General features: G+C 39.5%; 1 protein-coding gene across 1 annotated transcript in view; it reads left to right on the plus strand.

The window, feature by feature from the left end:
• Nucleotides 1-425: 425 nt before the first annotated feature.
• Nucleotides 426-18,815, plus strand: part of LOC125379940 (huntingtin-interacting protein 1-like) — a 64,787-nt gene continuing 46,397 nt past the window's right edge. The window contains exons 1-5 of the mRNA XM_048395841.1: nucleotides 426-434; nucleotides 1,169-1,219; nucleotides 3,645-3,708; nucleotides 11,500-11,642; nucleotides 17,193-17,249. Of these exons, the coding sequence (XP_048251798.1) occupies nucleotides 426-434; nucleotides 1,169-1,219; nucleotides 3,645-3,708; nucleotides 11,500-11,642; nucleotides 17,193-17,249 (324 nt within the window). The remainder of the gene's footprint in view (nucleotides 435-1,168; nucleotides 1,220-3,644; nucleotides 3,709-11,499; nucleotides 11,643-17,192; nucleotides 17,250-18,815) is intronic.

An 18,815-nucleotide genomic window follows, 5' to 3' on the forward strand; every position in this document is an offset into this window, starting at 1 on the left:
TTAACTATTGGGCAGTTTGGCCAATTTCTAACGCTGTTTGATGTCATCATAATGGTTTAATCAAAGGTAAAGCCTCATCAAATGAAAGCGAGTGTCCAGCCCCAGCCTAAAATATGTCATGCAATTATTGTGAGTAGACCTACCTTTGTTGATGTTGAAACGGATGAACATGATAAACGCCATCTCATTAATCAGATAGGCCAGGTGCAGTGATACTAATATGATGATAAAAAACTTCATCATCCAAACAGCGTTAGAAATTGGCACTAGTCCTGTAGTCCTTACCAAACTGCCCAATAGTAAAGGTATCCTAAGGACTAGTAGAAATTGGCCCATTTTAAGGGTTTTGCTATATATTATCATAAGGACTATTGGACAAAAACTGTTAGTTTCTAACCCTGCCAAAACTGATTACCACAGGAGATATGGCTTGGGTGAGATCAAGCAATATCTACATTGTAAATGACATCACTAATGACTCGCTACTGAAGCTCAGTTAGCAGTACTTTTTACACTTATTACTGTCTACAAACTGAAAAAGTTTGAAGAATGATGTTGGATGATAAATAAGATCTCACCCTCGTGTCTTTTGATGTCAAAGCCTCATAGTTTTTCCACTTTTATCAACTCGTGTTGATATATTTGATATCAAAAGACACTCAGGGGAGATTCTCTAATGTATGTCCAGATAGATGTTGATCTATTTATAAGTGATCAGCGAGGGTAAATTGTGATTTTAATTTTATATTTACATTTACATGATTTACAATATTTGTCATGCACCAAGTACACAGTGTGATTTTCATAAAACCAGTTTAGAATGTTCATTATCGATCAGTAATTTTAGAGTCATTTCATACATGCTTGCCATAGAAGGCGACTATGCTTGTCATAAGAGGCGAGTAACGGGATCAGATGGTCAGACTCGCTGACTTGTTTGTTGCATGTAATCGTATCCCAATTGCATGGATCGATGATCATGATGTCAATCACTGGATTGTCTGGTCCAAACTCGTTTATTTACAGACAGCTGACAGCAGTCATATTGCTGGAATATTGCTGACTGCAGCGTTAAACAACAAAAAAACAAAACAAATTCTTGTTGCTCATTACATAAACATGAACAGTTGCTCATGATTTGACAAGAGCTTAATGTTCCACTGTCCAGCGGATGGTAGACCCGTGTTACAGTCAGTGTGACTGGCAGGACAAGCTGCTGGTAACACTGAAACAATTGCTCCTTGAGTTTGAATCGGGTGAGTGTTTTAGAATGTGAAATTCCAGGGCCGCATTGTACAGGAGTGGGGTATTACTCACGAAATACCAGACTCCCTGTGTCACTTGCTTCATTGAGGAGCAGGGGGCTGACCCACATGTTAAACACACCACTCTGTCATTGCCATGGACTAACAAGGAAGACAGCTGGTCGGTGTTTCACAACTGCTACTCTAGATAATGCTCTCGATGTGCTAAGAGGACATATTTTATGAGTGAGTGAGTGAGTTTTACGCTGCTTTTAGTAGCAGGGGACACCAGATATGGGCTTTACACATTGTACTCCTGTGGGGAATTGAACTCGGGGACTTCAGCGTGGCAAACAAACACTTTAACCACAAGGCTATCCCACCGCTAAATATTGACAGTAGTGGGTGACCCCACCTAGATGAACACTACCAAGCTGACTGTCGTTCATTTCCCGATGAACATCAGTATGTCATGTGATTACGTTGTCAATCGAGCGGAGATCTACAGAAATACTAAAGGGACAACTGACGACACCGATTCAGGCTATGAATGATGCAGGCTTTGAGGCCAGACAGATCATTTATGTCAAAATGAAGCGTCCATTCGAAGCTGTAACAGAGAATGCTCGACTTACCAAAAGAAATCACTGAGCTCCACACTGTGGTGTATTGCTTCGGATATTCCAACTGCACCGCCTCATGCGGTAATCCCCGTCATCAGCAGCCGTAGTATGACTCAAAAACACACCAAAAGTTCACAGAACGTTAATATCAATTCATTTTCAGCATAAGCCGGGTCTGGATTTCTTTCCAACGCTAACTTTTTTTGAGAACTCATTTCAAGTGAATGACATTTCTGTAGCCGCCATTTTCTAACGTTTGTAAAACCAAGGGATGCCACTCCAAATGGAATGTTTGGGACGGATAACGTCACGACGTCACGACTCTCCACGTTGATATAGTTTGCTATATGTATCTGTCAATATAAGGATTGAAGTTGTATTTGTTGACGTTCATCAGCTGATGAAGACTGCCTCACGTGAGCAAATTTACCATGAAGCACTTTGCGCATATAGCGTCATATAGCTGGAATATTGCTGAGTGCGACGTGAAACAACAAACAAACAAAAACCTCAGGGGGAAGGAATGCATACATAATCAGAAATAAATGCAAACATTAGCTACTTGTAGAGTTTAGTTATTAATGTCGTTAAGCAATAAATCATGTAACTAACCATGGATCTGTGTTATCCTGTGGGTTACAATCCAGATCCTACTCAGGACCCACCCAACCCCAGTATCTGAGTCCAGGGCCCACTTGCACAAAGCAATCTTAGCGCTAAGATGATCTTAACTCCCATACTTTAACATAGGCTTACAATGGTCTTAGCGCTAAGATCGTTTTGTGCAAGTGGGCCCTGTACTAAAAAACAGAAATATTACAATCTATGACTAAATGACAACCTAGGATTTCAGTGAGATTGATGACTCATTTTCAGACAGCCCATGTTGAATCTAGTTTGATTTTGTTTCTGGTACTCTTTTAAATCTCTTCTGTGTTCTGCTGTTGAAAACCAACAGCTGTCTTACAACTGAACTAGATTGCTGTGACTAGAGAAATAATTGATCCTTCTAATGTCACACTGTTTATTTTATTTCATGAGCCAAAGACAAAACACTGATTTTAAAAGAACAATATTTACATACTCCCACATATATTATAAGTACTTCAAGTTTGTGTGACGTGGAGGACAATAATGATATACAGATTATTGCTGAACTTGATCACTCAGGAAGTTATATTTTCATTACCCGAAGAATAATGCTTCACTACTTTGACAACCAACCAGCATTTTGTAGAAATATAGTCTGTTGTCCATTGTGCTTGAAAATCATCAGTACAAGCTATGGAAGAATTACCATCTAAAATATTTAACCTGTATCGTGTGCAGTGTTTAAATTATGCGTGACAACATCCTTGTCATAGACCTAATGTTAAAAGTTACAGATTTAGCATTTGTTTAAGGGGCCAATTACTAAAGGAAATGACTTCAAGTACACTTAAGGACCCCCCTAAAGTTAGAATACTGATGTATACTGAACATGTATGCCAAACGAATAAATTTATTTACCCTTTACATATTTTATATCTTATTTATTTGTTGTTCAACGATATATGAAAACAACCATTCTGAAAAGAGCTGAAGAAAATGAGAATGTGGTTGATAAAATGTGTAATCTGGCTCTTTGTGTTGATAACATGGTAATTTGTTGCTCAAACTATCAACCACTGGATTGCCTGGTCCAGACTGGATTATTTTCAGACATTTTGTGTAATACTTTCCAGATGTTTTCATTTTGGTTAAATGTGGCATTTAATCGGTGCATTTTATTTTCCAGGCTGTGGCAATCAACAAGGCTATCAACAGTCAAGAAACACCTGTCAAAGAAAAACATGTTCGAAGTATCCTCCTGAATTCTGTTGTTTGTCAACCAGAAGTTTCTCAGTAACCAGCAGGTACAGGTTTATAGAAGAATCCAACTCGGTCATAGATCTTGTGCATGGAAGAAGTTTGTTTGTCGCAGATTGTAGGGAGAGATCATCCCATTGGTCATATCTAAGTAGTCCACTGGTCATTTCGAAATAGTAGTTTATGTAACCAGATTTGAGGAGAAAGCAACTTACCCAGCTATATTTGAAAATGTATATTTATGTTTTATGGCCTTGAATATATGCAATTCAGACACTCGAAGCCTGAGTCCAATAAATGAACATTCTATCAAGAACATTCAGCTGGTTCTAGTCCATAATATTACAGTCTGCAATGTTAGCCACTAGCCGGAAGCCCAGGTCTAGTAAAATGTTTGTTCCATCTAGTAAACTCACTTAGTAATAGTCTGGACAATAATAACAAAAAAATGTCGGGCCAGGAGGCTCAAATGTTTTCTTCAGAAAACGAAAAAATCTACTGAAAATGGTGCCAAATGACAAGTCTTGGCTCGAGACTTGGGTCAATTTTGGGCATGGAATCCCAGTTGCGATCACTGCTTGTACTGGACACCATGTGGTGAAGGAAGCCATTAAATGTTGAATTGCAGTGGCTGATGTCCCTCTGGACACATCTATCTACATTAGCCGTGTCCACCAACATGGTGGTCAGTGTCTGCACTGGACACATATGTTCACACACAGCAGCTCGGGCAATGTGAGACCACAGCCGATTAATCTCTTAATTTGTTTTGATAGAATTACTTGGACTGAGCATGACATGTGGAGGCTTCACAGGCTCTTGGTGTGATATTCTATACTTGGTCGGGATAAGTGACCCATCCATTAGGAGGAAATGCCATCAGAATTGATTGTCTTAATGAAAGTGATGTGATTGACCAGTCCATCAGAGATCTTGTCTCATCATCATGTTGAAAAATGAATGAAATAAATATGTGTTGAAATATGATTTTAGGATATCAGTTCAGGAAGAAATAATCAGAGGATATTTTAAATGACAAAAACCTTTACTGCTGTGTTGGTTTGTTGTGGATTTGTATTTGTGGTTGTTGGTTTTAGGAGTCTTCTCACTGCTGCAGCCCCATGCAGTCATGATAATTGCAATATGAAAATTGTAGAGAAAAATTTATGCAGTTCGTCATGTCATGTTCATACAACAATCATAAAATTATGATGGTTTTTTTTTTTTGTTGAACGCTGCACTGGCAATATTCCAGCTATTTGATGGTGGACTATAAATAGCAAAGTCTGGACCAGACAATCCAGTGATTGAGATCATGAGAATACAATGACATGCATCAACCAAGTCAGCGATTCTGACTATCTGATCCAGTTAGTCACCTCTTACGACAAGCATTATATGAGTTGCCTCTTATAACAAGCATGGGTGGCTGAAGACCAATTCTAACCTAGATATTCATGGGGCCAGGTAAATATATAAGGTCTATATTATACTTGATTCTGGGATTCCAGGGTAGAACAGATCCCTCGTATATTTGCTGGTATAATGAGGATCAGATGGTGCGATGTCCTGATGGTCTGGCTCGGTTCAGTCAACCATGTGTTCAATGCCTGTCCCACACTTGATTATTTTCCAGGGCGACAGCATGTAGCATAAAGCCACATGAATCAGTCAATTCCTTTATTTCAATTAAGCACAGATGTTATAAGACCTGTGAAGTTTGGGGTAGAATAGGCCTTCAGCAACCCATGCTTGCTGTAAAGGACGACTGTGCTTGAACGACATTGGGTGGTCTGGCATGCTGACTTGGATGATGCATGTCATCATATCCCAATTGCATGGATCGATGCTCATGATGTCAATCACTATAATGTCTGGTCAAGATTCAATTATTTACAGACCACCGTCATATACCTGGAATATTGCTGAATGTGGCGTTAAACAACAAACAAACAAACAAAACAAATGTTATAAAAGGCTATTATAGCAACAGAATTGCTATTTCATTATCAGGATAATGATTTATTAGTTTCTTTGCCCCTGTAAAGTGTTTGGAATCCGGGTTAGAAAAGGTCTCCAGCAACCTTTGTTTGTCGAACAGGGCGACTACATGGCTCAAACAGTCAGGCCTAGCGATTTGTCAGATTGGGTGTTATTGTACCCAAATGATTTAAGAATAGGTCCCGGGCAGAGCAACCTTATAGCTTGTTGTATGGGGCAACTGTATGGCCCGAGCAGTCAGGCCCAGCGATTTGGCAGATTGGGTGTTATTGTACCCTGACGACATGTTGTGATGCTCATAGCATCACTCACTGATTTGTGTGGTCCAGACTGGTCCAGACTCCATTATTTACAGGATGCATCATATTGCCATATTGTTCATAGTTCATAGTTAAACAAAAAAAACAACAACATAATTTGATTTTGATGAGATTTCTAATCATATTCAGCTGGATGTGATGATGTTGAATCCTTAAAATCAGAACGATTGAAAAGGCAACTACTATAATTCCAGACAAACTTGTGTTTCCAAGACATCAGGAATGTATCACTGCCTGCAAAACACAAGTGATGACATGGTAGACATAACATTGCTGATAACCAGATGGAAACAAAGGATCAATACTTTATAGAGTAAGTTTAACCATTATAATCTTGGCACAAGTTTGTGGTTAGGCGTTGGTTCCTTCACTCATGATACCAGTAATTTGTGGTGAGTCATAGAATAAACTTGTCAATACTGGCTAAAATTGTACCTTGACCGCGTTGATACTGACTGATTAGTAAATGGTCGCTTTGTCCCAGGAAATAGTCACAGACAAATTGGTAAATAGAGATTCCTGATTGTTGTCATGAGTGTCAGAGATCCGAAAAGCTTCTCAGCTTTGTGTGCAGTCTGTCTGGAAAGTTCGGAACAATCAACTTATTTCCGTTGCTTCAGAACCGCCCCCATTATCTGGTCCAGTAGATGGAGAGTCTGCCTGGAGAGCGGAAGATTGCAATTGGTAGTTTAATCCCCTGCTGCATTGTGGAAAAATGTTCTTTCTTGGTACCCTGCCTGGCACTTGGCATTATGGGAATAAAACAAGGACTGGTCGGCACGGAGTCGATGAACTGCATCTGAGTGGGGTATCCATGTTAAACTTCGGCATGGTAACTCAGTGGGCTAGCAGTCCAGACTAGTACATGTGCATGCACACATGCATAATCTTGAACCCGACATTTAACCACGTTTCATCTGACCTTCAGTGGGCTAGCACTATAAAATCGGCATTAGTCCACTCACATACACGTGCAATAATCCTGGACACGACGTTAAACCCAATTTTACGTCACCTTCACCTCACCTAAAAGTTCGTCAGAATTTGCTTATTGGAGCTGGTTTTAGTTCACTAGTCCTTATGATGATAACATATCTTAAATATGTCATATTTCCAGTCCTTATCATATCTTAACTATTAAGCAGTTTGGCAAGGACTGTAGGACCACTTTGGCGGTTAATACGTGGAACACAGTAATTGTTTATTATATTACTGCATAAATAGCACCTATTAGTTGAACATTACTATTAGATATAGCTGCCTTTGACACAAAAGGAAATTTGCTGATGTTGTTACTGTTATGAACAACAGCGACACCCACAAGATGATCATGAATTATTGATTCCTGAAGACAGTACTGTACAGAATTGATGACATCAGTTGTGGGATATCAGACATCAGTGTATGAAAGGAAATCTGAAGAACCATGGACGACTGAGTTTCTCTTGTACACTCCATGCAACAAAATATAAATTGTCCCCACGATAACTAGACTGGAGTTATTTTCGTAACAGATATGAATAATATTTTTTCACATGTACTTAGAAAATCATCCGTATTGGTTCCTTTGAACACAACGAAGAAGCATTAGTTTAACATGCAGGGCTTATTTCTAGATGTGAGATATTGGCGTCAGTACCAAGGTCTCAAACTGACAATAATTTCTGGGATTTCACCAATATGAAAGTAATGTTGCCAATAATAATGACAGCACCTATGATTATTGACACTTTTTGACAAAGGAAGGGTATCAATTTCTGGGAAGTTGATATCCAGGAAGGAAACAATCACCATTTGGAGATTTTATGTCTTTGCTCTTAGATTGGAACTCTCAGTAGTATCAACAGTGACACCAGTTTTCACGATTCGACTTCCATGGGCATTTAGTGAAATTTTTATATGAAAGCTAGTCATGGAATTAACTCAGTTATTTTAATACCAATTTAATATGACTATGTCTAAGTTTAATCTGCCAGGTAATTTTTTTTCTCAAAATCTTGGTGGGTTACATAGGATTTTTCATATGCTTGGAATCTTTTCAATAATGTTTTCATATTTTTTTCTGAAAAGACCAGACAACTTTTTGTCTTGTTTTACAAATTATTTTAGGAAAACACAGGCTGAGGGAGGCCAAAAGTTAGATTACTAAACATGCTAAATAGGTCAGTGCCCTGTTCCACAAATTGTTCTTGGACTGCTACAAATGTCAAATATCAATATGGTAAGATCAGTTTGTGGATAGAAGACTGCCTTGTGCATGTTGTGTTTAATCACAAATGACAAACTTCATTTTTTAACAGAAGTTTTTCGAATGATGATATTTTTATCATGCTTATGTTACCTGTTTGTTGCTTTTGGAGATTTCAAATTGAAGTTCAACACTTTTAAAAGGGGTGTCCCAAATTAGCATATTTCTCAATACAAAATTATTTCTGTTTATTAATTTTGCAAAATTTAAGGTAGACATATCTATTACAAAAATTAGAACTATTGAAATCTAATTTGTTTAAGTGAAATATATCTCCCCAAACTATCATGGTGTTAGAAATTACAGGTCCGGGCATTCTTGAGTTCTACTTCTACAGTATTTGAATCTATGGATTGTAATAAATGCCAGTAACTTTCAACATTGATATTAAGGCCGAGGCCCCATTCCACAAAGTGATGTTAGTGCTCTGATTGTCCTAGGCCTGTTAAAGTATGCGAGTCTGGATTGGCAGCCAGGAATTTTGACTTTCTTGCTGAATTTTATGTCGCTTTAAACAGCTGATTTATTATGATGGTGAATCTAAGAACTTGAGTATGGATATGTATTTGATTGAATTCCTCCTGATTGTTTATTCTTGTAACTGGAGAGTCCCCTGACATGTCTATCGCCACGGAAACATAGTGACCTCGTGGTTTCCTGTTTGCCTTCCACCCCCAGTTTCAATGATTATCCAATCTGGTCTATTCTGAGACACTTCATTACGACCTTATAGACTGTATTGGAGCCCAGTAATAAACTTATCAACCTGTCTGTGCAGAATGGTCTTGTGAGATGTCTACATTCCCTGTGTGTGTAGTCTGTTGTCTGGTTGCAAGATGACATACTGTCATGACTAATATGGTTACAAGTTTTATATGGGATTCTCAAATCATAGGTCTGTGTATTGGTAAAATCAGTGTCTTGCAGTAATTACTATATTGTTGCAATATATTGGGAGCTAATGTGTTTGACACCGATTACACATGCAGATTCCACTTTTCTACATAATAAAGTAAATATTTCTCAGCATGGTCAGTCACAACCATTTTGTTACCATGGATAACAGTGTAAGGAAATAACACTTCCACATTTCCGCTGTTTTGTTAATCTATGTGGAGGGAAACATCATTTGTGAATGAATTTATACGTGGATCCATCTTTGGTTAAGTGATACAAATAGTAAGAAAACTTAAATATATATATATTTTTTATTCTGCATACTGGACACAGAAAAAATGTAATATGTATCATTTGATGATATCATTTAATCCTATCAAAACATTACAGATAGCCTTGTAACAATTTGCCAAATTTCATTTGCATCAAGATACAGGATACGAGAGTTGTATCCTCAGACCTGGGGTCATGTATAATTTGTATTTGATTGTATTTGAACAATTAGCTAGATTTATTGTTAGTTCCTTTGATTTATTTAGAGTAAGTGAGTTTACGAAGTAGCCAGTATATTTTTTCTGTTTTGTTTCTAATCTTGGCAATGATGACCCCTTTGGCCAATGCAAGGTAAAATTGGTGTTCAGCAACGTGTGCTTGTAAGAGTTGGCTTAATGGATCCGGTGGTACTCATTGACTTGGTTGATTGAGTGTAAATATCCTACCAAGTGGGCATGGGATAGAGCTCATAACATCAATCACTGGTTTGTCTGGTCCAGAACCCTTTATATGCAGGTCATCTTGATATGGCTGATTGTTGCTGATTGCCGTGTTAAAGAACTGGCAAATAATTAGTGGTGATGTGAGTAATTGCATCAGATTTAGGAACAACAACCAGAGCTCCATGTTAGCTATGTATTTGCGTAAAATAAGCACAATAAATCACCATTGCATACCGTATATGACCATAGATAAGCTGAATTTTGAGGACCCCAAAAAAGATTCTGTAGAAAGGGTCTGCTTATGTATGGGTTACACTTTCATCAAACTCTTCTTCTGGTAGTAAGGGTGGTTGAGTAGCCTAGTGGTTAAAGCATTCACTCGTCACACCGAAGACCCGGGTTCGACTCCCGACATGGGTACAATGTGTGAAGCCCATTTCTGATGTTCCCCCACCCTGATATTGTTAGATTATTGCTAAAAGGGGCTTAAACCATACTCACTCACTTCTGGTAATAAATTTGAGTTGCTTGCGCACACTCAGCATTTAAAACATCATGATATGATTCTAGTAGATCCATTGCTATGATGATGGGTATTCAAAGTAATAGCATGTAAATTGGAAAATTGTCGGTTAACATTAGTTTGGTCAATTGTCAAATCTGTCTGCAGTCTGTATTGATGTTATTGACTGGCTGTCGCTCCATGTTTCTCCGATTGGTCCACGCTGCACCAATATGGTCACATGATATGATTAGTCACCACTTGTTAGTACCTCATTGCCAATTAAAGCTGATTTTAATAGGAAATGGGAAAATAATGATTCGGGCGAAGAACCCGAGATGGTGTTGAGTCTGGTGGAAGTCTGTTGATGTGATGGCAGTGAGACCCTGAGGGGGAAGGTATGGTCGGAACTGGTCAACACTGGAGGAGGATATAATCAGGGATGATAAGTAGAGGAGACGAAGACTTCATTGTCAATATTGTTGCATACCTGATGTCAGTCTTGGTTCATAGGAGTCATAATGACATACGCCCAGACAAGTACAAGTGCATGCACGCACACACATGCATAATCTTGAACGTGCGTTTAACCACGTTTCATCTCACCGTCATGACATCTTAAGGTTCCATACCATAATGTCAAGGAAGAATGTTGGGCTTTTGGGGATATGTTGTGAGAACACCCCCATACGGTTGGGGTTTGAGTATGTACAGAATCAGACCAGCACTCTCCTGCTGACAATCCCCATTTCATGTTACAAGATCAGCAATTTTCTGTGTCATTAACAGGTGTACAGGGCCTCTGAGGTGAATGGTCTTGTACTGGAACAGGTTTATGTTTCAGTACACTGGGGTGTATGTATAACATCCATTACAGGAGTTCTGTACAAGAACAATCATCTTTAAACTCCAAGCAAATGACACATAATAGATTGTTTACTGAGCTGCAAAGATTTCTTTCATTTTATATGTTTGTTTGGAAATTATGGTCATCTGGTGTAATAAATCATTTGATATGTCCATTTAATGCATGGAAGATAAATATGTGATCATACATACTATTTTTTTCTACTGTGAATAATGCCCTTAACTGGTGTAAGACACAATCCTTGGTACCTTCCAAGACAATGGCGGAGGGATGTTCTGGACCGTTGCCACCAAGCTGCCTGTCCAGGGCAACCCCATCGTGTGCTGGAAGTTTCTCCACGTTCTCCACAAGATACTTCGAGATGGACACCCTAATGTAAGTATTTCTCCACACATATGTAAGTGCCACTTAGACATAGACATCCCACTGTCAGTGTACTTTGACATGGACTCCTATTGTAAGTACCACTTAAGCTTGGACATGCTATTGTAAGTACCACTCAGACATGGCCATCCTATTGTAAGTACCACTTAGGTTTGGACATGCTATTGTAAGTACCACTAAGACATGGCCATCCTATTGAAAGTACCACTTAGGTTTGGACATGCTATTGTAAGTACTGCTCAGACATGGCCATCCTATTGTAGGTATCGCTCAGACATGGCCATCCTATTGTAGGTACCACTCAGACATGGCCATCCTATTGTAGGTATCGCTCAGACATGGCCATCCTATTGTAAGTACCACTCAGACATGGCCATCCTATTGTAAGTACCACTCAGACATGGCCATCCTATTGTAAGTACCACTCAGACATGGCCATCCTATTGTAGGTATCGCTCAGACATGGCCATCCTATTGAAGGTACCACTTAGGTTTGGACATCCTATTGTAGGTATCACTCAGACATGGCCATCCTAATAACAAATATATGACCCACCAAAATGAGGACAGGAGAAAGTATTGCCGGGCCTCATATAGTTCAAGCACCTTCTGGTTCCCTATCCAGTCAGGGTCAAGCTCTTCTCATTGACAAGTAATGAAAGGCTAGGCTCTCCACTTGAAGCTTCAGACAGGGGTCATCTCAAAGGAAACAGATGTAATTTAGGATATTGATGTGTATGCAGTCAACTCAGGGGATAGGACATGTCTAGATCCAGAGGACCTGAAAAACAATTACTGTGTATGTCTGTTACCTGCAAATTCTGTTCTTTCACCAGTCACTAGTCAATTCATTGGGATTCCGGGTAAGAATATGGGCTCCCAGCAACCTATGCTTGTTGAAAGAGGAGACTTAATGCATCAGGTTGTCATGTTTGGTGACTTGAATGTTTGTTAACCTGAATTGTTTTCACACTTCTTAGCCCTGTTGCGTCCCTTGGACAAGCCAGAAAACTATGAATGTGGGTTCGAATCCCGGTTCGCCCCAATTATGTTTCTAGGTTTGCCTGCACCATACCCATGCTCGTGGGTTTCACCGAAGTGGTAAACGTCTGAGACCTGCATCACTTCGGGCTTTTCTCCCACATTAAGCTGACACGCCGTGATATAACTGGAATACTGTCAAAAGCAGCGTTATTTCCAACTCACTCTTGCCCTGTTGTACTGTTATTGTAAAGAACCCTTGAGGGGACCCATGTAAGAATAGGTCCCCCAGAACTCTATTGATTGTCGTAAGAGGAGACTAAATTGGATCAGGTGGTCAAGTTTGTTTGCTCTTAATATCAACCAGTAGTTTGTCTGGCCAAGACTTAAGTATTTGCAGGGTGCCATTATGTATCTGGAATAATCATTGTTGTGTAAAACAACAGGCAATTACAATGTGTGCCCCAGCTGATGGTGTGTCATGGTACCTTGACAACATGGATGGTTGCTCATGCTATCAACCACTGGATTGTGACATTTCACAAGCCACCATGAACATTGTTGACAGCAACAACATTTGCTCATCATTAGTATGTTTGACTGTATGAAAACAATGTTAATCTGATCCTGATTCATCTTTTGACACAGCCCCATGAGTAAGTATAGACTTGTGACACAGCTGATATATGATTATGGAAGTAAACAAAGTTCAGGTGTTACGCCTTAGTACTGGCAGGGTATATGGGCTATAATTACCTGGATGGTGAGATCATTGGCTGGGAGGTTCACTCGGGATGCAGTAGGCCAGATACGTTGCCCCACTGGGATATGAGTGGAGCCAGCTCTTGAGTCTCTCACTTTGATATGCTGCAAAATTGATAATACAGCCTGATGCTCTATTCACTCACACAACTCCAAAGGTTTACATATAATCAATACATTGCAAGAGCAATGTGTCCTAGATTTATTAATATATGTAGTGTGTCATACTGATTGTATGTAACAAGTGTTAGAAGTTGTTGTATTTTCTGAGTGGGAGCATTGGAAATTCATGAATTCTGATCAGAGTTTTTTAAATATCTCTTTGGTATCGATAATTGATAAAATAGGTGTAGAGAAGATGCAGTTCTTCTGAAGAGAGCCCTGTGTGGACATGTTCACAATATCAACAGTGATACTGATTTGCATCATCTTCTTTGACATCACGATGTCAACACTGCTTGCTTCCTTTTGCTGTGTCAGGATCTGCTTGTAGTTGGTTCCAAGTTTCATACCACTTACGATCTTAGGGCCGTCATCCCCCGTTCCCGTTGGATTCACCAAAGTGGTAAATGTCCACTTCTTTGGGCCTTGGTGTTCCAACTCAATGTGCAGAGTTGCTTCCCTTTGCTGTGTCAGGATCACCTTATCCTTGGCTCTTTTGTCATCACTAGTATCAGTTGGTTTCATTAAATGGCAATATCTGTGACTTACTTTTCATTTTGGCGTAAATCCTCTTAAATCTAAGTAGACGTACTGTTATTTAGGTGAAAAAAAACATTCAAAAATTGTTTTACACCTCAACTCTCTCACTCACTCATGATGCACATCCATGTATGAAGCCTGCCCAAACTGTGCCCTCTCCTCCCCGTACCCAACAGTGTTGAATAGTTTTATCTGTTATTGAAAAGTGAAGGATGTTGAAGGTCAGATTGAGACAACAAACCTTGGCTCCACGTGTCTGTTGGTGGAGTGTTCTCTACCAGGAAATAGTCGAGCAGGAATAGATGTGATGTACCACGCACTTCCTAACATAGCCAACTTGAACCACTCAGCTGCCACTGTACAGTGACATGTGCAGGCCTGGACTGAGCTGTAGAGGATGATGGTGGTCAATACTTAAAGGGCAACGGTCACTTTGAGGTAAATTTGGAAATTTGATTTGAAGGTTTGATGATTCAAATAAAAGGGCACTGGAACAATACTTGTGGTATTGTATTTACGAAGGAGAATAATGATGTGTCAGTGTTTATTTGCACTCCTGTGGTGGCTGTAGGATCCTGTGTGATATCACACCATTGGGTTGCTGAGGCAGAAAAGGTCCCCTCTACCATAAGGCTCCCAGGCTGTGTTAGAAATCTGTTTTTCTTGAATCTAGTCCAAAGGACTTGTGTAGACCTAATTGCACTTGTCCTAATTGCACTTTATAGCTATCCCTACTTTAACACAACACAATTTTTTTACAGAATAGGCTTCCAGTGGCCCCAAGCCTGTCCAGAATAGGTTCCCAGTATCCACAAGCCTGTCCCAGTAACCCCAAGCCTGACCCAGTACCCCCAAGCCTGACCCAGTACCCCCAAGCCTGACCCAGTACCCCAAAGTCTGTCCCAGTACCCCCAAGTCTGTCGCAAGATTCAAATGATGATTGGGTGGATGCAATGTGCATGTGAATTGTTCATGCTATCAACCACTAATTTGCTGGCCCTGACTTGGTGACCAGATCTCCATGTGAGGGCTTGAATATTGCTGTCTCCGACATATTGCACCGGGTCTGATAGACATGGTAACAGTCATAATGGCACAGTAAAAATAAGTTCCCGGTGCCAGAAGGGCCTAGAAAACATGATGTTGACAATATTATCAATCCCACTGAAAGGGGGAAGGGGCTAACTTTAAAAAATATTACAACTAATTATTATCTAGCCTTCTTGAAATAACAATAATTATTCTTCTAGTTGGCACAAATTAGTTCCAAAGGAACACCTAAATATATTTGGGAGTGCACTTGAAAGAAACTGTTTCCCTCCTTGTTACAGTGTTCTCTTAATCCCTGTGTAATACATGTATCTCCAAGTGTAGTTGGTGCCTTCCTATAGTGTAATATAAGCTTGGTAAGTATCCAGTATAGTGATGAAGACATGGTGTTATATAAAGAGAGTGTTCATTTATATCTCCAAGTGTAGTTGATGCCTTCCTTTAGTGTAATATAAGCTTGGTAGGTATCCAGTATAGTGATGAAGACATGGTGTTATATAAAGAGAGTGTTCATTTATATCTCCAAGTGTAGTTGGTGCCTTCCTATAGTGTAATATAAGCTTGGTAAGTATCCAGCATAGTGATGAAGACATGTTGTTATATAAAGAGAGTGTTCATTTATATCTCCAAGTGTAGTTGGTGCCTTCCTATAGTGTAATATAAGCTTGGTAAGTATCCAGTATAGTGATGAAGACATGTTGTTATATAAAGAGAGTGTTCATTTATATCTCCAAGTGTAGTTGGTGCCTTCCTTTAGTGTAATATAAGCTTGGTAAGTATCCAGTATAGTGATGAAGACATGCTGTTATATAAAGAGAGTGTTCATTTATATCTCCAAGTGTAGTTGGTGCCTTCCTATAGTGTAATATAAGCTTGGTAAGTATCCAGTATAGTGATGAAGACATGGTGTTATATAAAGAGAGTGTTCATTTATATCTCCAAGTGTAGTTGGTGCCTTCCTATAGTGTAATATAAGCTTGGTAGGTACCCAGTATAGTGATGAAGACATGGTGTTATATAAAGAGAGTGTTCATTTAAATGTTTGCAGAAGTGGGCAAGCCATTGTTCTGTACTGGGTCAAGTATTAGGTTAAATATCATTCACATGGCAAAGTAGGGTCACATTCACGGAGGAGTTTTTTCATTTACTCCCATGTGTTTGTCATTGGTGGTTTTCAGAAGAACTTGATGTTCACATGATACAGGCACGTTTATATATTTAACTACACTAGAGCACAAGTTGTCTGGTTGTAATAAAGATTTCTCCAGTTGGAGGTTCAATTGAAACGGCTCATTGATGATAATGATGCTTATTCCAAACTTGTATCTTATTGCAACTGGGTCAAAACCATTTGGTTGCTTGTATAAATGTTATTTGATACAATGAAACCCGTGAAGATCCGGGGTAGAATAGGTCTTCAGCAACCCATGCTTGCCGTAAAAGGTGACTATGCTTGTCATAAGAAGACAACTAACGGGATCGGGTGGTCAGGCTCGCTGACTTTGTTGATGCATGTCATCGATCCCAATTGCATGGATTGAAGCTCATGATATCAATCGCTGGATTGTCTGGTCCAGACTTGATTATTTACAGACCGCCGTCATATAGCTGGAACATTGCTGAGTGCGGCATTAAACAACAAACCAACCAATGATACAATAATGTTTTATGTTATGATTATGCTTGTTGATGCTGAAATGTTTTGAGATGTTGATAAGGAGTAAGTGATAAAGTGAATGTGATGGCTGTGGTTTCAAATGATGTTGATGATGATGATGATGATGGATGATGAGTGATGATGAGTGAGTGAGTATGGTTTTGCACCCCTCTTAGCAATATTCCAGCAATATCGCAGTGGGGGACACCAGAAATGGGCTTCACACATTGTGTGCATGTGGGAAATCGAGCCCGGAACTTCAGTGTGACGAGTGAACGCTTTAACCACTAGGCTACCTCACCACCCATGATGATGATGATGATTATGATGATGATGATGATGATGATGATACATGAAGATTGTTCAGTGAGTTCATGTTATATTTGCAGGTCATTATTGATTCCATGAAGTACAGGAGTCACCTCACAGACCTGGGAAAGCTATGGGTAAGTATTGCCCAGGACTCTGTCAGTACATGATGCTTGTCATGGGGATTGGGAGGCCACAATGGCTGCCTAGTGCAGACAGTGCATGGTGACTTCATGGTCATGATCAACCAGTGGTATGCCTGCTCTAGCCCTGAATACACACCGCAGCACCTTGTGATACAGCTGTAATGCTTGTGTTCATTCTTGAGCCTTGGAACATCTATCTGCATTACGGCTAAAGAATATCTACGTGTGGTAATTGGTCATGTTGTTTGCAATGTGAAAAGAACCTGTAATTGTTAACACCAACATAGTTAGAATGCATCAGTGCTCATTTCTCAGCATGTCAAGTCCCTAGGTTGTGTAGCGTCTAATTTGAGTTTGGTATATTTTTGTCGACTAGAGTTCAGCATCCCACATTTTATTTATGATCACTTTACATGAAATCCTTTGGAAAGTTACTCTATGTTCTGTCTGGCTGTCTTTGATAATTTGTCCAGTGGGTATTTTCCTTACACTAGCCATTTATAATTCATCAATACACCCACGTCCTGTGGGACAAGGCACTACATTTATGCTGAGCACAGTGTTTCTAGCCTATTGAAGTAATACTTGTTCCTGTCATAACATTTCCCACAGGAATCAGTCTTTCTGGTACATTCTCAGCTTCCTAGCACATAAAAAGTATTTTCCCAACGACATGTTCCAGTGTAGAAAGAACCTGTATTGATTCTTGTGCTGTGATACTATCATTGGACAGACTAACTGCCTTGTAAAAGGATCTAAGTTTTCTCCTTGCTGTGTAAATGGAACTAGTTGTCAGAGAATATGTATTTTTTGGCCATTGAATCCAGTGTTCCAGCTCATTTATTGGACATTTTGATCACACCATCACTGCCAAACATTGTTGATGTGCAATTTGCTGTAAAGACTTGATGTGTTTATGGGACTGAATGAGTTGTATGATCATCATTCTCTGATGGAAAAAGTATACCTTTGGCATTTGTCATTAGAAAAAAATAATGTCTTTACACAAAAGATAGACCCGTGAAGATCCGGGTTAGAATAGGTCTTCAGCAACCCATACTGAATAAGAGGTGACTATCTTTGTCGTAAGAGGTGACTAACGGGATCGGGTGGTCAGGCTTGCTGACTTGGTTGATGCATGTCATCGTATCCCAATTGCGTAGATCGATGCTCATGATGTCAATCGCTGGATTGTCTGGTCCAGACTAGATTATTTACAGAGTGCCGTCATAACGCTGAAATTTTGGTTAGTGCTGTGTTAAACAACGAACAAACAAACAAACTAATTACACAAATGATGCCACATGATAATAGCCCTTTTTGACCCACTGGTTCCAGGGGGAAGACTTTAGAATTCATTATGAAAGCTATCAGAGGTACTCCAGCGGTAGAAATTAACATTTTTAGTCCACTGGTCCTTATAATGATATCATATAGCAAAGTCTTTTAAAATGGCAAATTTCTATTTGTCCTTATGACACCTTAACCATTGGGCAGTTTGGCAAGGACTACAGGACTAGTGCCATATTCTAACGCTGTAACTCCCATACTTTAACA

This window comes from Haliotis rufescens, unplaced genomic scaffold (genome assembly GCF_023055435.1).
Source record: "Haliotis rufescens isolate VD_foot unplaced genomic scaffold, xgHalRufe1.0.p SCAF_15, whole genome shotgun sequence".
Classification (NCBI taxonomy): domain Eukaryota; kingdom Metazoa; phylum Mollusca; class Gastropoda; order Lepetellida; family Haliotidae; genus Haliotis; species Haliotis rufescens.